Here is a 20,211-nt window from a genome sequence, read left to right as displayed (position 1 = left end):
TTTTTTTTTTTTCATGCATTGTTGCATAGAAAAACACAAAAATGACTTTTCTGACGACCCAGTATATGATTTAGATCCCTTTTCTCACTTTTTTTTTTTTTTGGAGAGGTTTTTGCTATAGGGAACATGCGCTTGCCAGACAGACAGAGAGAGACAGAGAGACAGAAAGTGAGAAATCACCCCCCCTAGGAGGGATGGCCACGCCGCAATCCCTTCTCCTCCATTCTCCTCTCGGGATCTTGGGCACACATGCACATGCACCCGGCATGAGTTTAAGCCACCGGGTCCGGGACTCGAACCGCAGTCGACAACGTGGGAGTCCAGCGACATAGCCATTACGCTAACTGCTGATCCCCTCACTTGCTAATAAATTCTGTGCATATAGTTAGTTTCTCTGTTTAGAATTTTATCGTTGTTCCCTTGTTTCTTCTGTGAGTGAGAGAGACAGAGGCAGAGATACAGCATCACCCATAGGGTCCTGACATGCCCAGCATACTTAGGGAGGTCTCTGGACTTGATCCTGGAACGTGTCTCCCATGCGGGCCAGCGTCGCATAGTATTATTTTACCACTGTACCACTGTCCAGCCCCTTGTTTAGGATTTTTTCTTCAAACATACTGCAATAAGCTTTATTATGTGGAGACAAAATTCAGTGTGCCCATTTCCTAACATCGATGAGAGTGTTATGCCCAAGAATGCCATTACTCTGTTCTTCGGGGCTTCTCAAAGATCCCTTTAGCATCTGTCCCCTTTCTTGGTTTTGGGACCAGCTCCTAACCCAGTGGGGACATAAAGTTCCTGGGGTTTTCCTGGGTACCACACAGGGGCTACTGCTTTAAGGAGACAATAGCAAAGCAGCAGTGGTTGGGAAGCTTTCACAGCTGACTAGAGATGCGTGCTGGTAACGTCCCTGCACGTCATCAGGAGGGGCTCGTATAAGAAAATCTGTGCCGTATACTGTTAAAATGAGGAGATTCCAGAAATTCAAAGCTAAGTGGAACCTTCTCAGCCACCTAGCAGTGTAAACATGGTCGTGGAGCAGTGAAGTGTGACCAGGGCTGCGAGTCTGAGCTATTGCTGCCAACTTACCTCTCCAATAGTTTTACGGCATTTATACACATGTGTGTGTTTAAAATTTGAGTCTCTTCACATCTATGGTACTAATCCCTTTTCCTAATTCTTTCAGTGTTGCCAGTTATCAATGTTTGTAACTTCCCAGTCCCAGTGAGGTGGTATGGTGGTCTCTAAAGAATATAGATTAATTTGGGCAGGGGGGGGAGGTAGGGGCAGGATTTTAAAACTTCTTTCAACTATGCTTAAGGAATTTATTGTAGCATTTTTATTGATCTGGTAAATGCAGGTTCTAATCGTGGAAATTTTTTTCAAAGTGAAAAGTCAAGCCTTCTTTTGGTTCTGTCATACTTCTTTCTGTATCAGTAGTAGCTTCTTCCAGAAATATCTTAGGATTGTCAGGTCGATGTCTTTTGAGAAGATCCTTCATTTAAATGTAGTTCTTGTTAATTTGCCATTTTTCCTTCTTTTTATCTTCATTTTGTTTTGAGTGTGGAGTAAAGTAAGTGAGTGCCTCTGGTTTAAGATCTCAAAATGTCGGAGCTGGCAGGTGGCATGGTAGTTAGAAGTGCTGGGTTCCAACATAGCCGACCACAGTTCGAGTCCTAGACGTGGCAGCTTGCTCTCTTACTTTCCCTTTTTCTCTCTCTCTGGTCAAATTGGAAGATAATGATAACAAATGGAATTAAATAAATGGATAATTCTTTAAAAACAGAAACAAAGATCCTGAAATGTCAAGGTCCTTAGTCTAGTGCTCCAGCTCCACATTTGAATTTAGAAGAAGGCCTCGGGAGACAGAAGCTGTCTTCTGTACCAGTCGCTGATGAAAAGTGAAAGTGAGCAGACAGACCAGGAGGCAGCACGAAGGAGATGTGGCAATGAGAGCTTTGCCTTTTGGAAACCAGCAATTTAACCTCCCGAATGTTGAGAAAATGAAGCACTCTGAATTTCATCGGCTTCCTACTTGGAACTCGTGCTTTGTTAGAATGGGTACCCATTAGAATTAAACCCTACTTTTCACTGTTTTGAATTCAGTGTTCAGCATTTTATTGCTTTATTCCTGTGAAAACCAGGCCTCCCCATTCACTGCATGGTCTTCATGAGTGTCTCAGTGGATGAAAACAAGCACGCCGGCATTTGAGATTCTGTCTCAGGACAGAGTTTCTCGAATTGTGTTGCAATTTCTTGAGTTGCCGAGTGCAACACGTTTCAAACTTGCACATGCATTGAATGACCCGAGTTCTTGTGGAAATGTGAGTTCTGATCCCATAGATCTGGGGTGGAGTCCAAGAACTGTCATTTCTAACCAGATCCCATCTCATGCCAATGCTGCCGGCCCACTCGGAGGAGCAAGGGCAGAGAACACTTTCTTGGGAGGGTAGTAATATGTGTGATTATAAAAAGAGCCCTGTGCCCAGATGAAATTGGGAAACTCTGTGTTAAACAGGATGATACAGCTGCCTATTTAAATTTCGTACAGCCTGTGATTACTAATGTATGCTGTGGATGTCCAAGAGTGTACGGCGTACAGTGGTTTTCCAAGATTTTTTATAGAGCGTATTATGTAGCTAGTATTCTACCAGGTATACTTAGGAAACTTACATGATTCAGAGTAGTCTACTACAGAAAACAATTTCAAGGAGTCTTTTGCATCTATAAGAAATTGACTTTATCGATAATAGAGATACTCCTATCAGAAAAATAGGATGAAAGTTCAAATTTATTTTAGTGCAAGAAAAGTTTAATTCTGTGCAGTTTTTTCATAATACATATTAGAGTGCTTACATACATTTCTGTTTTTCAATGTAAAATTTATGTCCTGACTTTCCTGAAAACTCGTTATCTCCATGAACTTTTCGAAGACCCCTTATTCTTTTAAATATTTCAAGTATCTAACTCTTTTGAATATCTTTTTAAAAATACTTGCAAAGATCTGAAGCACATCTAGTTGTGTGTGAGTATGTGTATGTGTGTGTTTCACTTTAATTATGGGGTTGTTGGAGCTATCAGCCCAGAAAACTTCCCTTAGCTGGAGTTAAGGGTGGGATGCACCAAATCAGTACAAGTATTTGAAGGTAGAAAAGCCTGCTCTGTAGTACTCAGGCGACATGGATGTTACAGCTGCTCACTGTGCATTCTGAGCCCGTGCTATGACTTCTGTGGGAACTAGCATGTTTTGAGGGTGTCAGGTTTTTGAGCCAACAGCAGCGGCAGGATGGCTAACATTGGTTCATCCTGAATGAGGTGTCTGTGCTGTTCTAAACACCATAATCGCTATATGAGGATTACCAGTGCTCCAGTTACTCTACTCTGCAGATGAGGGAAGTGAGCTGTCCAGAGATTTGGAGACATTCCCTAATTTATTTTTCATAGAGCAATATGTCAGGGCAAGGCAGATTTTGAACATAGTAGGCCTGACTCCAGAGCTATGTTGGATACTGACATGAATGACCCTTGACACTCAAGTGACAACCTTAACTTTTTTTAAAAGAATTATTTTATTTAACTTTTATTATGATTATTTTTAAAAATTTTACCAGAGAGGGAGATAGAAAGTGAGAAAGCAAACTGCCAGGTCCAGGACTGGAACCACAGTTGGCCATGTGGGAGTCAGGTGCCTTTAACCACACCACTTGCCAGCCTCCAGTTTTAACTTCCTTTAAGGTTTTTGCCCTAGGGCACATGTGGTTGCCAGAGAGACAGAGAGAGACAGTGAGAAGGAAAGCAAGAAATCACCTCCCATTGGTATGGCCACACCACAGTCCTTTCTCCATTTTCCTTCATTCTCCTCCTGGGATTTGGGGCATGCATGCATGTGTGCCTGGTGTAAGTTTCAAGCTGCCGTGTTCGGGACTCGAACTGCGGTCAGCCATGTGAGAGTCTAGCACCTTCACCATGCCACCTATTGGCCCTTAAAGCATGTATTTGACTAGTTGGCACCTCTTGAATCCACACTTAGGACGTGACCATGTGATCACTACTTTGCATATATTATGTCATTGCTCATAAAGTTAAAAATGTCTTCCCGTCATGAAGAAATTGAAGGAAGTGCGCTATTTGTTAACAGTTGTTTCACAATGTGAAATAAAAACTTGCTCATTATAGATTGTGTGGGAAATGCAGAAAAGTATAGAGGACATAATAATAATTTTTTTTTTTTTAAAAAGCACATTGTTATCCAGTAAGAACCTCTTTCAAAACAATTTTCTTATTATCAAGACTATCTACTCTGCATAGTAGCAGATATGCATACTACTTTCACAAAGCAGGGCATACACATATTTTACACATGTATCTTTTAAACAAAGTCCCTCTTTTAAGGTGATTTCATAAATCTACAGTTAACATAAGGCTCTATCATATCTCGAATTTTTGTCATACCATCGTTTGAAATCCTCACTTTAGCTAAGCAACCTTTGTGTTTTTCTCCCATGAAATAGAGACTTTTTGAAAGCCCTCAGACGGTCTAACTCAGGTTCCGGGACTGCAGCTAAAAGCAGCAGAATGCCTGCACCAGCTTTCTGGAAGGCTCTCCCCCCTACCTGATAGGCCTGTTAGTGTGTTTGGGTTTGGCACGTGCAGGTTTTGCCTTAGTTAGGAATTTCCTCCTCGGCGGGCCCCTGCAGTGTCGGAGCAGCTCACCCTCAGTCCCACGGGGCGGCCAGCCTGCTGTCAGTTTCTGGGCAGGCAGTGGCGGGGAATGCACACAGCGTCAGTCAAAGCAGTGAATAAGCGATTTCTGCCGTTCCCGGAGCTGCAAGCCTGTGTGATCCTCTGTGATGCTCTGAGGACCGGATTCCTCAGTCACAGCCCAGTCCTGCTCTGAGCGTTGCCGTGTTCCAAACGGAAGGATGGTAGCTCGAGGGGAGATAGCAAGATTTTGGAGTCTGGAAAGCCTTCACATGGGTACGTGTACGCAGAATGGATTGCTCTGTCGTGGCCGCGTTTCTGACCCAACTCTTTCCTTTCAGACTTGCCGTGCTCTCTGCTGTGCTGGCCAGGTGTGAGCGCACGGAGAGGCTTCTCCCTGGGAGACTGTCCCGACGGTTATTTTAGCCGGGGACGTAGTGAATCCCAGAACCTGGGTTTACCTATGGCACAGTAGTTAGTGTGAAAGGGGAGAGGAGAAGACCCAGGCGTGGACTGTCCTTTATGAGTAATAGGTCTGGTTTCTGCTAACTGTTATTGCACTGGTTTTTGCTTCTATTACTGCAAGCTCCCTCATTCAGGAGGTGATTGCTGGGATCTATCAAAGTGCCCTTTGCTAATTTAGGATGTCTAAGTTTTGAGGGAATGGACTGAGTTTTTATAAAAAAATACTATTTACCATTTTCAGAGGTGATGCTGCCTAATATCTCGGTGATCTCAGTTTTGAATATGTCTTGAGTATTTAAATGTGAAAGAAATGCTGTACTGTTACAGTAGGAAGTTATAAACCGTCATTGTGTATTTTGTAAAGGAAGGAAGACAAGAAACACTTCACTGAAAGACTTCTCCCTGGCTGCTGTTGTTGGATACAATAGGACACTTTGCAAACAGATCTAGTCTCTGTGTTCGCCGCAAACAGCCGCCAGTAACTCACTCAGAGGTGAACGGGCATTCTTGATGACAGCTTGAAGACAGCTTGAAGGCAGCCTGGGGCCTTGTCAGAGAAAGGCAGTTTGGAGTTTGTGCCTTCGTCCTTGTTTTGATTGGTTTGCGTAAGGGCAGAAAGGAGACACGGCTGCACAGGGCTGCGGCCACGGCTTCTGTGTCTGGTGGATGATCAACACGAGACTGGTGCGTGCTCCACTTCTTTAGCCAGGACTTAGGGAGAGAGAAAAAGAGTTGCCCGGTATTTCTGTGTAGAGAACCCAGACCTCCTTGGCAGTGGCCTGCTTCTCACTCGAGTGTTAGGGCTCAGTCCTGCCAGCGTCCAGGCTAGCGCAGAGCAAAGCTGGGGTGGGGGCATGTGGGGTGTGTGGGTGCCCCCTTCCTGCGTGCCAGGCACTGCCACCGCCCAGCTCTTCCTGAGCATTCGTGGCTGTGAGTACTTGTGTGCTTTTTCCCTCCCGCAAAGAGAGGGAGCCAGCGTGTGGGAGGGCAGGGCGAGACAGGGCAGCCAGGCGGCCGGCCAGTGGCCTTCTGCCCTCCTCCAACATTCCTCCTCTCCTTCCCACACTTGCTCAGAGGCCGGGTCCAGCCCCAGCCCCAGCCCCAGCCCCAAGTGGAATGTTCCCCCGATGTGGCTAAAGAGACACAGCCCTCCACAGTGTTTGTCTCGGGCTTAGTTCTTTAAGAAACAGATCTGTACCGTTCTACCCAGTGCACCTGACAGTGAGCTGGGTGGCTGCAGCGTTGCATTCCCAGGTCCCACGCCAGGCAGCTTGGAGGAAGAGGTGAGGCCCCGGGGCCTGCCGGTGCTGGCCGGGACTCCCGTCTTCCTTCCCTGCTTCACTGTGTTCTAAAGTGTCTGTCATACGATTTGCTCTACAGAGTAAATAGGAAGAGACTTCAAAAAGTTTGTGGAAGAATGAAATCACAGTATGAGTTTCTTTTGGTGCAAAAAAATCAAAATCCAGTCAGATTTTTCATACTACTCATTTTCCATGAACTTTTTGACCACTCCTCATAATGCAATGACAGCAAACAGTATGTATTCAACTTTAAAACGCATGCTAGTATAAAATAAAAATGAGAGCTTACCGCTGGCGGGTTCTCCCTTATTTGAGAGCCCCGAGAGGATGGGTAAGGAGAGATGGTGGTGCCCAGAGAGGTGGCTCCTTGTAGGGTGCACTGACAGGGAGGGGACAGGTGGGGGAAGGAGGGCCATCGGGCTGCCGACTTGTGCCGACTGTCACTCTGATCCTGTTGGTGTGAGCTGAGTCAGGTACGGGCCTAGACAGCCTGGTAGCAGGATTCATTTGGATCCTTGGGAGTAACGTGGGAGGCCACTTGGGAGCAACTCCCTAGCCTCTTCAAGCCAGTTTCCTCCTGGATGAACAGACAGTAAAACCCAGGATGCTTGTGAGGTGCCAAGCACAATGCCTGGTGCACACGGCGAGCTGACCCCAAGCGTGAGGTGAAACTGAACAGACTGTGGCTCAGGTTTATCCAGCTGGTCCACAAGCCAGCTGTAGGAGCTGGAAGGCCAGCCCAGCCAGGGAGCTCCCAAGAGATGGCGAGGGCATCCGAGTCAGAGCCACAGGTGTCAGGAGGAGCCACTGACCAGGCCAGAAACTCGAGGGGGGGCAGCAGCTGGCTCAAGAGACAAAAGGAGCAACCAAAGGCAAAATTGGAGGGCTCTCAAATGTCTGGCTTCTCAAACCCAAGGCGTTACTCCCAGGTCTGACCTGGAGGTGGGAGGGAGCAGAGCTGCTGATGGGGGCTGTGGAGCCAACTGGTCTGGTGGTCAGGGCAGCACCGGATCTTTATCTTTCTAACATTCTCTCTGTAGAGCCCTGGGTATGTGACGACCCCTGGGAAGGAATGGATCAACCGCCCTACAAGTCACAGAGCTTCTTTTAAAGTTGGGCATCAGCCCCGGTGACCAGGGCATTCACCCTGTGCATGTCCATGGCTGCAGAGCCGCTGTTGGGGCCCAGGGGCTCTGCCCACAGAACAGCAACCTACGAGAGCCGCTTACGGCTGCGGACATGGGCAGACTGCCTTCTGCCTGACTGCCTGCATTTTCCATTTCCGCTTTAAGATGGGAAGCCAGCAGGGCTTATCTCAAACCTGAGGAAGTTCGATCAACAGGAGGTTTTCTGAAATGCATGTTTTTAACTGATTATTGAGAGCACGGGAATTTCCCCAAAGTCAAATACGGGGAAACCCCACCACTGAGGAGCTCATTAGTTAGCTAGGGCTGACGATGGCCAGGTCTGTGATAAAAACCAACAAGTGGACCTCCTTCCTGCCAAGTGCCTGGTTCTGCAGGCTGCTGTGCGAGTTCTCTCCTTCCTTTTGTTTAACAAAACACTTCAACAGGCCTTGCCCCCTTGAAACCCAGTTACTAATGAGAAAGCAACAGCTCAGAGAGGCTGAGAAGACAGGGCCTCCTCACCTCCACTCAAACAAACCAGTCTTGGGACTCTGAGTCTGGGGCTTTAGAAACCCTGTCACTCTGATCAAAAGCCCTTCAGTGTGCAAAAATAAGCCACATGGTAAAGAGACCTGTTTTTCTTCCTGAGAAAAACCCCCACCAGGACGGGAGCATGGGGCTGTCCTTATGTGTGCAAATAGAGTTCTCCGTTGTTGGTGATGTTTGATATTTTCCTTCAGAAGAATTTACCTGCTAGGATTTCAAAAGCCGAATACTAGTAGTTCAAGGCAGGTTCAAGTCCCAGCAAGACCACGTTAAAAAGGCCTTGGGGCCCAGCAGATGGCATAGTGGTTATATCGCTGGACTCCCACATGGCTGACCATGGTTCAAGTCTCAGACCTGGTGACTTGAAACTCATACTGGTGCGTGTGCATGTGCACGTGGGTGCCCGAGATCCTGGAGACAGAAGAGGAAACGGCATTGGAGCACGGCCATCCCCGTCCCCTGGGGGATGGTGATTTTTCACCATTCCCTCTCTGTCTATGGTACACACACACACACACACACACACACACAGCGCACATACCCTAAGGCAAAATGCCTCTTAAAAAAAATAAAAGAAAGAAGAAAAGGCCGCGACCTTTCTGAGCTGTTGCTTCTCATTTGTAACTGAGAAAAACTCCCCACCGTCAGCTGTTCTAGGGACCGGGTCTGTGAAAAATTCAGTTGTCAGAGGTTGTCTTTTCATAAACATAAACTCCAGGATCAGACAGGAGGCTGCTTTCCCAAGGAGAACAGAAGCAGTTCATTGTTGACCTTTGTTTAGGGAGAGAGGACTTAGCATTCTCTCTAACTGTATTTGTAAGTCTTACTGACCTACAGAGTGGCAGGAGGTCTGTGGGGACCACGGGTTGTTCCTCGAGTTTCATCTGCAGATGTGGACGGCGTGTGTTGGAGGTGGGCATCCTGCCCACACGGCAGCTGTGGCTTGGAGACTTTGTTCATCCAGGGAGTGCGTGGAGGTGGGAGATGAGATGTGATGTCTGTGAAAGGGGAGGGCCTGTGAAGGGAGCGTGTCACAGGAAGAGAGGGGCCCGTGCACACTGCTTGGGAAATACTGACTTCCAGAAGGAGTGATGGTTAGCTGTGATGATGAAGCAAGAGTGTTAAGATTCATCTTGTTACATATTGCAGCAAGGTGTGTTCACAGAATCGTCCCTAGCCAGAGTGGGTGCTCACAACCAGCTCTGAGGTGGTAAAGGATGTTCTCCCCCAGCTTGGCTGATACTTGTAAGAAGTGCTCAGTGAACAGAACACATTCCGTCTGCTCGTGTATTGATCCTGTCTAGGAGTTCGGGCTTTTAAAAGTGATTTCAACTTAGGACAGTCTTTGCTCCTTGTTTACAAAATCATTGCCAAAACTGGTTTTCCTGTACTAATTTTTTTTTTTAGAGGTTTTTGCTATAGGGCGCATGCACTCGCCAGACAGACAGAGACAGAGACACAGAAAGGGAGAATCACCCCCCGGGGGGGATAACCACACTGCAATCCCTTTTCCTCTGTTCTCCTCTTGGGATCTTGGGCACACACACACACGCGCCCAGCGTGAGTTTTAAACCACCAGGTCTGGGATGTGAACTGTGGTGGACTCCGTGGGAGTCCAGCGACATAGCCATTACGCTAACTGCTGGTCCCTCTCGTACTAATTTTTTGAACAAAAGAATCAATGCAGTTGGTGAAGATGCAGAGAAACTGGAGCCCTTGTGCACTGTTGCTGAGAAAGTAAAATCATACAGCCATTATAGAGAACAATGGAGGTTCTTCAAAAAATGACACCTTTTTTGGTAACTACCGTACAATTCAGCAACCCCACTTCTGAGTATATACCCTAAAGAATTGAGAGCAGGGACTCAGAGACGATTGGTATGCTCGGGTTGATAGCAGCATTATTCACAGTAGCCAAAGGTGGAAACAGCTGAAATGCCCACCCACAGATGAGCAGATACACTGGGTGTGATAGCTACGTACAATGGAACATCATACTGCCTTTAAAAAGAAGGAAACCCCAAGCTCTGACAACGTGGGTGGATTTGGGGGACGATGTGCTAAGTGAAATAAGTCAGTCATAAAGGGATAAATACTCTATGATTTCCCTCATGAAGTATATAGCATAGTCTGAATCATAGAAACAAAATGTGGAAAGGTGGTTACAGGAAAGAAAAGAGGAAGGATGGGAAATTAGTGTATATGCAGAGAGTTTCAGTTTTGCAACTTGAAAAAGTTCTAGAGACCCATTGCACAACAGCGTGAATACATGTAACACTACTGAACTGTCGGGTGGTCAAAAAAGTCATGACTCATTTTTGCATAGAAAAATACATCATGACTTTTCCAACAACCCAATATATACATTAAAAATCATTAGGATGGTAACTTCTGGGACCAGCAGATGGTGTCCTGGTTAGATTGCTGGACTCCCACATAGTCGACCGGTTTGAGTCCTGGACCCAGCGGCTTAAAAATTCAATGCCAAGTGCACGTGCATGTGTGCCCAAAATCCCAAGAGGCGAATGGAGGCGAAAGGATTGCAGGATGACCATCCCCCGGGGGTGGGGGGTGATTTTTTGTTTTCTGTCTCTGGTGAGCACATGTGCCCTATAGCAAAAATCTCTCTAAAGAGAACAACGAAAAGAAAGATGATAACTTATAATGTTAAGTTTTTATCACAATAGAAAGGAGGGCATCAAAAACTATCAAAAAAAAAAGATAAAAAGAGGAAGGAAAGGGAATGAAATTTACTTTATTATTATTACTGTATATTAATTTCCCCTGACTTTGGTGAAGTGCAGTTGATAATTTATAATAGTTCTACATCATGTAAAGTTTTCCCAAGTAAAAGTCCCCATCTACCTGAATTTGCGGTTTTAAGTGTTGAAACCTACGGCAGTCACTGAGGAAGTCTGTTGTTATAGTCCATGATGAGGTCTGCCCAGTGGAGGTGGGTGTGGGCCTTGGCCCTCAGTGGGTGCACAGAGGACTGTCAGCTGAAATGCAGATTGCCCTGTCCCCGTCAGCGATTTAGAGTTCCGTTTGAAAACACTTGGTGAAAATGTTTGGCACACGAGGTTTAGGTAGAGCTGAGTCAGATTACAAGGGGCCTTGGAATACTGCCGAAGAATTTTGTTGCAATGCAGTAGATAACTATTAGGTCGTCAGGAAAGTCATGACGTGTTTTTCTACGTTTCTCTATGCAAATATGCATCATGACTTTCCCAACTACCCAATACTATGTAAAATCATGAAAACATTGGTTTAGGAAGTTTACCTTGGAAATACTTCTTGGGGTGACTTGGGGAGGGAGATAAGCATGAAGACCAGTTGGGAGAGGTTTCTACCTAGAGTCTGAGATGTGCAATGGAGAGTCAGGGAGACCTGGGTTTACATCCTGGCCTAGACCCAGCACACGGATAGCCCAGGTAAGCAAGTTGACTTCTTGGAACCTGTTTCCCCATCAGCAATTTGCAGTTCAGTTGAAAAATACATATTGAATGCCTTCTATATATCCGCTATTATGGTAGATGCCGGGAATACAGAAGTAGAATGGTTCTGCTCCTTCTCTAAAGGAAGTTACTGTTTTAGAAGGGAACATGCGGGACCAACAGATGGTGTGATGGTTACATTGCTGGACTCCCACATAGTCAACCTAGGTTCAAGTCCCAGGCCTGGCCGCTAAAAATCTCATGCTGAGTGTGTGTGCATGCATCCCCACAATCCCAAGAGAAGATGGAGGAGAAGGGATTGCAGCGTGGTCATCCTTCCTGGGGGTCGATTTCTTACTTTCTGTCTCTCTGTCTTTCTCTGTCTCTCCAGTGAGGACACATGCTCTATAGCAAGAATCTCTGTTTAGAAGAAGAAGGAACAGGCTGAAGACATGCCTTGGGGGATAGGGGGTAACCGTGTTAGGCACAACTGTGGCATCAAAATATAACACTAAAATCCCTCTCATCTAGATAGCAGATATTGAAAACTCGAGTTTTAGGGTGAGACCATCCCATGGCCTGGTGGTTAAGAAAGCTGGCTTGGTTGACTGCATAGTTCAAGTCCCAGGCATGGTGGCTTGAAAACCATGAGGGCACATGTGCCCCAAGTCCCAACAGGATGGAGAAATGGAGGAGGAGTGATTGCAGTGTGACCACAGCCCATGGGCGTAGGTGTGCTTCCTCCCTCTCTGTCTCTGTCTCTGACAAGTTCACGTGCCCTCTGGCAAATTAGTTAATTAATTATAGGCTAGGAACACGGGAAATCATTAGCTAAGAAGGGACTGTCAAACCATGGAAGTAGCCAAGGTCATGAAGGGAAGAGATAAAAACAGGAAACTAAATCAGACTATGGACAGACCTTGTTGGAAGCAGAGGTCAGGAACAGACATGTTAGCAGAGAATCAGTAAATCTTGCTATTTTTTTTCCCCCTCTCACCAGAGAGAGACACAGAGAGACAAGGTGTCAGAGCAGCCTCTGTGGGAATGCCGGTCACCATGTCTTTGATCTGAGCTGTTTTTCCAAGTGTTCACGATGGCAACTCAGAACTCAGACTGGACCAAGTCCGGCCACTCTCCAGAGGGCTTGGTTCTGGTATGTCCTGTAAAGGTTTAACATTTTCTCAGTGGGTACTCCTTTTCTTTCTTTCTTTTTTTTATTTGCTATCTGGTGTGTGCGCTTGGAAGAGAGAAAGGGAGAGAGAGTGAGTGAGTACCCTCCTCCTCCAAGGGGATGACCGTACTGCAGTCCCTTCCCCATTCTCCTCTTGGGATTTTGTGCACATGCATGTATACGTCCAAGGTGTTTTTCAAGCCATTGGGTCTAAGGTCTGGATCTCGGGCCATGCAGTGAGTTGGCCACGTGAGATTCGTGCCATTAGCTGGTCCCTGGACTCCCCGGTGCAACGTGGATTTGTACACGATCACTAGTTCTGTTGGTGGTGGTGGTGGAGGTTCTTATTTTCACAGAAGCAGTCTGGTCAGATGGTAAAAAATCCTTCATTCAATGGTTCCTTGAGGGAGAAAGTGTCAATTTAAGGCTTTGCTTGGGTAGGAGACCCAGACTTCTTCATCTTACTGAGCCTCACTTTTTTTTTTGGCTCAGTTATGGCTGAATAGTGATAAGGAGAAATGTTGGTGCCAGGCAGTGCCAGATCAGTGCTGGCTGAAGTCTGAAGAGTCCTGCCTCCTGGGTCCCATAGACCGATAGTTTGTATACATTCTCTCTTCACCTCCCTCCCCAGGAACGTTTGAACATTTCTTCCATTAACCAGTGTTCCATTAACGCGGGCCTGGTGGTCTGGGAAGCTGCTCAAAGCTTAGAAAAGGCTCTCAGAGCTGGCACTGTTTCCTCGGTGCTCTAAGAGCTACTCAGGCATAAGAAGAGCCCTCAAGACTTCCTCCCCACCCTGCCCCCAATGTCACACTCCACGGGGATGCACTAGCCTGGGCAACCTCATGTTCTGTCTGTAAGCGCTCCGGCCACAGCATGGGAAGCGGAAGTGGCATTTATAATAAAAGGAACAGTCACCATCCTTCCTACAAGCTCAAGTTCATTTCTCAGACTGCAGAGGTCTGTCTTTCTTAAAGACCTTCCACCCACACCCCCATGCACTCCCCAATGAGGAAACATCCCCTAGAGGAGGGGGTCCTGGTATCTGGCATCACCCCCAGCCCAGTCAGCAGTGCCCGAGACATACACTCACACACACTCACACACACACACACAGCTGGCTCTCAGCTACCCACCTACCTGTGCCCACAGCATATACCATTCACCTGTGGTCCAGGCCCTGCCAAGCCTGTGATGGTGCCACCCCTCTCTCCTGGTGACCCGGTCGGAGCAGCCCAGCAGGCAGCAGTGCCCAGGCTCTGCCGTGCGTTCATTGGTTTCTTGGTTTGTGCTCAAGCCCAGGAATATTTTCCTCCTCTGCGGGTGCTGTCATAGAAGTGAGGCTGAGGGAGGTGACTCTGGCCAGCTTGTGAGGGGGCTTCCCTGTGACCTCACCGAGCCTTTCCCTGGCCCCCTCACAAGGGCTCTGCTTTTCTCTGTAAAGTCCTCCTGCCACTCAGCGTGGACCTTGCTTGTCATAGTTCTCATTTTTCAGTTGAGTCATCAGTATTTGGGTTTTATTCCCTTCCCCTCCCCACCCCACTAGACAGCTTCCCTGGCCTGGCCCCGTTAAGACAGGGACCTCCCCAGCACCTGGCAGTCATTCTACTGGAAAAAAGTCATGATGAATATCGTGATGCATTCTCCCTGAGTTTTGCATGCAAGGGCCAAGGCCATCCCTCTGAAAGGAGAAACACCCCTCCTCTCAGTGACAGCACTGGTGAGAATAGCCCACTGTCCCAGAATGGAAAATCTGAGTACCAAGGTGGTCAGGCCAAAATGCTGTGCCCATCCTTAAAAAATCTTTCTCTCCTCTATGGCAAAGTGCTATACATATGTATATATAATTCGCAACTCTGAGGTCATCTATGGGCAAGTAGGAAGGATGGATGACCACATGTCTTTCCTCATGATACCATAGGACCTTTTGATTTTGGTGGTATTATTGCCTTGCGGGTAGAAGATGGAAGCAGAGCATGTTTTTTTTTTTAATTATTCTATTTTTCATTTTCTTTCTCTCTGACTTCAAGCATATCGGTAACTCGCTTGAAAACTTTATTCTACTTTGTATCCACTTTGGAGCACAAATTTTCAGCCAAATTACACTTGATTCACTTAATATCTCTTTCTTCCTTTCGCTTTCCCTCCCCTTCCCTTCTCTTCTTTCCTTTCCTTCTTTCTTTTGAGAGGCATCCTCAATAGGGTCTCGCCACGCCACAATCCTGTCCCCCTCTTCCCAGCCTGTGGGCTGGTCAGGGTCACTGCACACGTGGCATGTTCAGGTTGACCTGGGATCCTCGTGGCTCCAGCATCACGTTTCCACCTGCCGCTCGCTCAGTATCTGACCTTACAACTCACAGAATGGCTCTATGTCGTCAGTGCTCTGAAGCTCTCCACTTCTCCCGCGTGGAACTTGGCTCTTCCTGGCATCACCTGCTGCCTCTGCATTAGCATATGGGAGAGGGACTTCCAAAAGTTTATGGAAAAGTGGAATTAAAGGGCAAGGTTTTTTTGATGCCAAAAGATTGAGTTTATGCATAGCTTTTTATAATATGTATTATCTATGAACTTTTTGAAGACCCTCTATATGTAAGAATTCTAATAATTTCTTACTCTGGGTTAAGGTAAAAGTGGTTACTAGGGAAGAGGTTATCAAAATCTTTTTTTTTTTTTTTTGGTCACATGAAAAAATGTCGTTACTTGTGTCTTTCCACCCATACCTTTCCTTCTTTCTTTGTTCAGTTTCTTCAGATGGAGGGACGGAGTCCTCTGCCTTAGCCGACGACAACGGCAGCGAGGAGGACTTCAGCTATGAGGATCTCTGCCAGGCCAACCCTCGGTACCTACAGCCAGGTGGGGAGCAGCTGGCCATCAACGAGGTACTGGGATTCTCTACGGAAGTGGCAAATATCAGATGCCTGATTCTCGGGGTCCAGAACCACTTCAGCCTTTGTGATCTGATTGCTTTTTACTAAACATGTCCTAAATCCTAAAGTTCTGGTTAGAATAATACTGGTTTTCTGGCATTACCTAGGAAATACAGAATTCCAGATAACGGAAGCTCATCTGTCTACGCAGAAAGAGCAGCACTTGTTCGCATTTGAGTGTGCTTTTCAGCGTATGAAATGCTCTCTCTTTCGTTATCTCGTATAATTCTCGTATTATCTTGTATCTCTCCCACAGCTGACCTAGTAAGTGCCCTGAGACGGTAGCAAGTAGCAGAGCTGAGAATTAATCATGGATTGCTCACTCCAAATCTGGTATTTTGTTTTCTGCCATGCTCCCACAATTAGCTCTTTTAATGGAAAGTTTTCTAGAAGGCATGTCCAGCTTTTGGTATCTTAAGCAGATACGTGGAGCCCAACTCTCAGGGCGTGAGCGTCCCCACCAAGGTCACCCGCTGCCACTGTCTAACAGGACATAGTACGTCCACGGGAGCAATGAGGACATGCCGTGTTCACTGCTTCTACACCCGAGGGACTCATGAGCTACGGCTGTTCTTGACGTTCTGTTGACTGCGAATGTCCCACGGTAGTGCTGTGTTCTCCGTAATTTCAGTAAACTATACGGTTAGGTACAGGGCTCACTAGCATTGTGAACAGAGCGTGAGTAATACGGAGTCACTGCGGGAAGGGAGACTCAGTTCTCCAAAACTGTCACTCAATCATCAGCCCAGACTTCCGCGATTCCAAAATGTGGGGAATTTCTCACCACTAGCAAGCAAGCAGTGAACGCCACAGTGGACGCCAGCTGGGCACCCTGTCGTTCACGTCTATCCTGACACTTTCTGCTTGAAGAGAGCATCAGATCCCACAGGCTGAGAGCGAAGTCCCATCAGACTGCCCCCACTTCAGACAACAATCAAGTCTGACCTTCCGGAACCTCTGCCTGATTAGCTAAAAGTTGGAGTTTCCACAGTCCTCTCTTTGGGTTTGATTAATATGGTAGACCAACTCACAGAAATGTAGCTAGGTTTCCTGGTTTATTATGAGAGATATTTTATAGGATACAAATAAACAGCCAGAGAAGAGATACATCGGGGAAGGCCTGGAAGGGTCCCGTGCCCAAGACCATCCATCCCCGTGGAGTTGGGGTGTGCCACTCAGCGTGTGCATGAGCTCACGTTCACATCCCCACCAGCCTCCACGTGTTCAGTTGTCCAGAAGCTTTCTGAACCCCATCCTTTCGGGGGATTTTTGGATTCCATGACATTAGCATGATGGAATCATGGACAACCATGTAGAACTGCAAGGGGACGAATGGGTCTGATCTAAGTGAGGAGACCTGGCAGGCCGGTCTGCTCAGATTCGCCATGGCCTCTCCGTGCAGCCTGCCTTCCTCCTAGGTATGGGCAGGACTCCCAGAGCGAGGGTCTTCAGCTGTTTATGACCATCCTGTGGCCTGCTTCGGGGAGGTTTAAAAAAACAATAACAAAAGGCTCAACTAGTTATGAGCCAGAAACTGGGGATGAAAACCAAAAAGAGTGTGTGTGTGTGTGTGTGTGTGTGTGTGTGTGTGTGTATTTCATAATATCGCAGATATTCAGATATCTCTGGCTGAAGATGTGAGGGACTCTCAATGATGAGTGTACATGGTAAAAGACGTGATTCTGTGACATCTAGTTTGGCTACTCAGAATCCATTTTTGGAGCAAATATTCCAGATACTCAAGTTTGTTAGCTAAGTGATCTATAGCTAAGTTAGCTACTTGTACAGATTTTATTTTCTGACTTATCTACTTTTTTTTTTTTAAGAATTATTTACTTCATTTATTTATTTGTCTTAATGTGACCAGCGAGTGACAGAGAGAGAGAGAGAGAGGGAGAGAGAGAGAGAAGAAAAGTGAGAAAGCCAGCCACCAGGTCTGGGACTTGAACCGTAGTGCGCCGTGTGGGAGTAGTGCGCCAATGCACCTGCTGGCCCCTACTTGTGTACTTTTTAAAGTGGATTTGGGATTTTCTTTAAGAGCATGTAAGAGAGGCTTATCTGGGGACCAGCAGATGGCGTCATGGTTATGTTACTGGACTCCAACATAGTCAACCATGGTTCAAGTCCGGGATCTAGTGGCTTAAAACTCACACTGGGCGTATGTGCGTGCGTGCTGAAGATCCCTTGAGAAGAATAGAGGAGAAGATTGCAGCATGGCCATCCGCCTTGGGGAGGATTTCTCACTTTCTGTTTTTTTGGGTTTTTTTCTCTGGCTCTATGACGAGCGCACATGCCCTATAGCCAAAAAGTCTCTCCAAAAAAGAAAAAGAAAGAGAGAGAGAGGCCCATCTGACTTTGTTTTCTCCAGATAGCTTTTCTTGGGCCAGTTAGAATTGACCACATGAGAAGCAGAAGATGCCGGCGTTGTCCTGAGAACGCCCACAGTGGCTGTGTGCCTGTTCTCTGCGCTCAGGCACCTTCCTGTCTTCCTTGTAGCTCATCAGCGATGGCAGCGTGGTCTGCGCAGAGGCCTTGTGGGACCATGTGACTATGGACGACCAAGAGCTGGGCTTCAAGGCTGGGGATGTCATCCAGGTTCTAGAAGCCTCTAACAAGGACTGGTGGTGGGGCCGGAATGAGCACAAGGAAGCCTGGTTTCCAGCAAGCTTTGTCCGAGTAAGTGTGTGGCCCCCTTAGGCATCTGTGGGGGAGTGGTAAAGTTGTTTCAGGCCAGATCTCACTCTTTATACCCACTCAGTTCCTTTGTGATCCATTGTTTGAGTCAGGCTGGGTAGAAGTAAAAATGTTAAGTAAAGGGACCAACAGGTGGCATGGCGGTTAATGTGTTGGATCCCACATGGCTGACTGTGGTTCAAGTCCCAGACCTAGTAGCTTGAGAGTCATGCTGGGCACATATGTGTATGTGCCCGAAATCCTGAGAGAAGAAAGGAGGAGAGAGGACTGTGGCATGGCCTTCCCTTCTGGAAGGTGATTTCTCACTTTTCCTCTGTCTCTCTCTGGTGAGTGCACTTGCCCTGTGGCAAAAATCTAACACAAACAAACAAAACGTGTTAGCAAGGGTCGAGTGGTCTGGCATTGCCTCTGGGCTTTCCAAGTCTGCTGGCACAGCCATGGCTCTGCCAATTGCAGACTTAGGCTAGAGCCAGACTGTCTTCATAAATGGTGACAGAGGAGTAGAAGGTAGGGAGGTCTTCTGTCTTGGTCCTGGCCGAGGTGCTTCCTTCCCCTCCCTAAGTCACCTGTCACCTGTGTGGGGGCTGCAGCTGCGAGTCAATCAGGAAGAGCTGTCGGAGAATTCCAGCAGCTCCCACAGTGAGGAGCAGGAGGAAGATGCCAGCAAAACCCGCCACAAACACTCAGAGAACAAGCATCAGATGAGGACGAACGTCATCCAGGAGATCATGAACACTGAGCGGGTGTACATCAAGCACCTGAAGGATATCTGTGAGGTAAGTCACCAGCCCCCAGGACCTCACTGAGTTCGTCGTCCACTGTTGTGTGATTTGCCTGTGTGATTTTCTCCCCCCATCTCCCCATCTCCAGTCTAAGCCTCGTGTGCACATACCTTTCCATTTCCCTCCATTCTCCTCACCTTGCCTCCTGCCCAGCCACCCCTGAACAGACCAAAGTACCTGCTACCTGCATTGCTACATGCGGGTGGCTGTGGTATCCTACCTGCTGTTGGCACCAGTCCTCTTATCTGTTTATTTATTTATTTATTTTCATTTGACCAGAGAGGGATAGAGCAAGAAAGAGAAAGAGGGAGGAAAATGAGAAAGAGAAAGAGGGAGGAAAGTGAGAAAGTACGCCATCAGGTCTAGGACTCAAACTGAGGTCGGCCATGTGGGAGTCCATCACGCCACCGCTAGCCCTACCAATTCTCTTTTGAGGACACGGTGCAACTATTTCTTCAGGATTTACCTCCTGAGATTATTTATTTATAGCGAATGAGTTTCCTAGAAGGCTACATCCTTAATTTGGTAAAGAATCAAAGGTTTGGGCCAGCAGGTGGCATGGTGGTTAAGGCATTGGACTCCCACATGGCTGACCATCTTTCAAGTCCTAGATCTGGTGGCTTTCCCCCCCCCTCTCTCTCTCTCTCTCTCTCTCTCATGAGCACACATGTCCTATAGCAAATTTTTTAAAAAGTAATAATAACAACCAATAAAATCAAATTTCAAAAACCTTCTTAACAAAAAAAGAATCAGAGGTTTGTCACTCTCCACAGTCCTGCTGCATCTGATCACCAACTCACAGATGAGCTTATGACCTTCTGGAGCCACAGACCAAAAAAGTTGGTTTTCTCCAGCGATATCCAGGCTACATTCCACAGTGCCATGATATTTCTACTTGGCAGTGAATTTTATTTCATAGTCTTATCCTGATTTCTAAGAACTGACCACTGCTAGCTGTGAATCTAAAAGTGTTGTTTTTTTTTATCCCTCATGGTATTTTTTGTTTCATGAATTTCACATGAACGTCTCACTGGACTGCTATTTGTTCAGTCCATGCATTCCT

The 20,211-nt window shown here is 46.9% G+C and overlaps 1 protein-coding gene and 1 long non-coding RNA gene across 3 annotated transcripts in view; one reads left to right on the top strand and one right to left on the bottom strand.

Moving 5' to 3' along the window:
- Positions 1–20,211, top strand: part of SPATA13 (spermatogenesis associated 13) — a 169,627-nt gene that overhangs the window by 129,372 nt on the left and 20,044 nt on the right. The window contains 3 exon segments of the mRNA XM_006159529.3: positions 15,488–15,624; positions 18,169–18,348; positions 18,957–19,142. Coding sequence (XP_006159591.1) covers positions 15,488–15,624; positions 18,169–18,348; positions 18,957–19,142 — 503 coding nt within the window.
- Positions 5,541–9,566, bottom strand: LOC114009833 (uncharacterized). 2 transcript variants are annotated; one of them, XR_003551232.1, is made up of 4 exons: positions 8,972–9,566; positions 6,757–7,044; positions 6,365–6,540; positions 5,541–5,877 (listed from the first exon to the last, which is right to left on the bottom strand). It is a non-coding gene; the product is annotated as an uncharacterized LOC114009833 (long non-coding RNA). The 2 variants fall into 2 exon arrangements; XR_003551231.1 differs by having other exon boundaries at positions 6,757–9,566.

Source organism: Tupaia chinensis, unplaced genomic scaffold, assembly GCF_000334495.1.
Source record: "Tupaia chinensis unplaced genomic scaffold, TupChi_1.0 Scaffold000634_1, whole genome shotgun sequence".
Lineage (NCBI taxonomy): Eukaryota > Metazoa > Chordata > Mammalia > Scandentia > Tupaiidae > Tupaia > Tupaia belangeri.
Note: the sequence above shows the minus strand (reverse complement) of the source record. Positions and strands in the feature narration are given on the sequence as shown.